Consider the following 2,066-nt stretch of genomic DNA (forward strand, 5'->3'; position numbering starts at 1 on the left):
ATAAATAAATGTATTGATACACCTTCGACAGCAACATAGCATAATTTACTTCATAAGAACTTCGAACAATCATAATTTATGTTCCGTCCCAAAATACACAATGGAGGTTTAGTCCCGACTTTGAGTCAGGGTGTGTGCGTGTGCTGCGGGGCAACACTGCCCGCTTGACGCGGTCGGAAAAAACGGCCCTCAGGGCTTTCTAAGTGACCACGGATGACCGTCTAGCTAACGACGATGTTGAGGGTTCTTTCGTGGAGCGCATGGAAAAGCATAGGCGCCTAGCTCGGCACGAACAGTGGTACGTGCTTCTGCCAGGAATGCCGAAAATACGATAGAGATCTATTGATGGCCAAGGAGCACGATAAATATTTTAGTGTGGTTGAGCAAGTAAGAAAACAAATAAGACAAGACTACGTGACGATCCAGTAAATTACTGCAATCGAATTACCACAATGCCTACTTACAGGCACTGCTCCACCGTCGCTACATCCCATCTAGAGCTGTTGATCTTCAGGAACAGAATCATCTCCAGCATCATGGGAGAGATGCGGTGACGCTCATGGCGCAGTACAGCGCGCGCCACGCTGAAGAGCCTCTCGACGATGTTGGACGTTGGCGGAATCGCCTCCAGAAGCACGTAGGTGGCCGGTGCGTCAGCTGTCTTGCGCCGCTTAAGAGTACGCACAGCAAAGCCTTCCTTGTCCGCCGGTGCGCGCTCTGTTCCTCCCCCAGCGGCCTGCGTGCGCTTGAAGGGGTCCAGCGCAGAGACTTCGCCATCGGTCAGCAGGCTGGCCTGGTCATCCAGCACCTTGACGACCGCTTGCTCGAACACGGTGGAGTGGACAATATCTGCATCAGCGGCTATACAAATAGCAAATAAACTGGGTTAAATAAATAAGTTAGAAATACACAATAAGTAATGCTTCTTACCGAGATACTTCGTGAACGACGGATGGCTCTTAATGAGCTCGTCGAAAAGGACACGTGCGTCCAGTAGCGTCAACCCGTCACTCTGCAGGTGTTTGGACACAGGCGTAATAGCCCGTTGCCTCTCCCTCCTCGTCCAGGCAGGGCTTGAAGTAGAAGGCAGCAATCTGCCTGGGCGAGAAAGTCGGCGTTGGAGCGGGGGTAGCGAGGAGGTTGTCGTCCATGGCGCTGTGAGTGGCGGTGAGCGTGCTTGGAAGGGAGTCGGTTTGAAAGTAAGAAAGAGTTGTGGCCTCGATCCGTTGACAGAGCGAGACATTGAACGGTTGGACCAGGAGGAGCAGAAATAAATTTCCGAATGTTGAGTCTTGACCACATAAATTCCAGAGAAAAATCTAGAGGTGCCTAAAGTAAAGTACTATATCTGAAAATAGTGTTATATTTTCCAGCATTATTATTTTTCGGGATGCCTGGCTTCTGCGTAGTGTTCCGCCAACCTCCAATATGGTAGAGAGGTTTTTCAGCATTGCCCGAACGTCGTTCGGGCACGAGCGCAACGGACTGCAACCAATTACACTGGAGCAGATCCTGTTCCTTCGCCAGAACGCAGGCTACTGGGATGCAAGTACTGTAGATAGACCCCCCAAAAAACTTACATAATGACATTATGTATGCTTTGCTTTCTTACAATGCCATTATTGATGATAGTCTTTTGCTGTAGTGGTGCCATTATTTATTTTTCAGCAGTTCTTTCAATGCATATACATGCCATAATCGGCGGCCCTGATAAGCAAGTTCAATCCAGGGTAGGCTTAATTCAAATGATATTATACTGTAGTTACGAAGTTCTGTTATGGTCCGAGGTTGTGAAGAATTTGGCGTTGCTAATAAACATCCTTAACCACCATACCATCACTGATGGCATCAGTAATCAGAGGCATCAATGGATATGGTTAGACGAACTTTGGCCCGCCATTAGCCCGGTAAAAATCATAGAAGCCGAGAAGGACGCCGTTGTTCCTCGAGTCTTGACGACGAGTTATTATAAACGGGGTTTACGCTTTAGTAACTAGCAGTACATGTGTGAAGGCAGTGATACCTTTGAGGTTCCGATGTCTGGTACTTGAGGGTCCTACTTAATC

The 2,066-nt window shown here is 48.4% G+C and overlaps 1 protein-coding gene across 1 annotated transcript; it reads right to left on the minus strand.

Annotated features, from left to right (window-relative positions):
• Nucleotides 1-460: 460 nt before the first annotated feature.
• Nucleotides 461-1,243, minus strand: PPTG_05859 (hypothetical protein; the record flags this gene model as incomplete). The annotated part of the gene is made up of 2 exons (XM_008899586.1): nucleotides 461-861; nucleotides 931-1,243. 2 exons carry the CDS (start codon nucleotides 1,241-1,243, stop codon nucleotides 461-463), a joined length of 714 nt encoding a protein of 237 aa, XP_008897834.1.
• Between the last annotated feature and the right edge of the window lie 823 nt (nucleotides 1,244-2,066).

Source organism: Phytophthora parasitica, assembly GCF_000247585.1.
Source record: "Phytophthora parasitica INRA-310 unplaced genomic scaffold supercont2.8, whole genome shotgun sequence".
Taxonomy (NCBI): domain Eukaryota; phylum Oomycota; class Peronosporomycetes; order Peronosporales; family Peronosporaceae; genus Phytophthora; species Phytophthora nicotianae.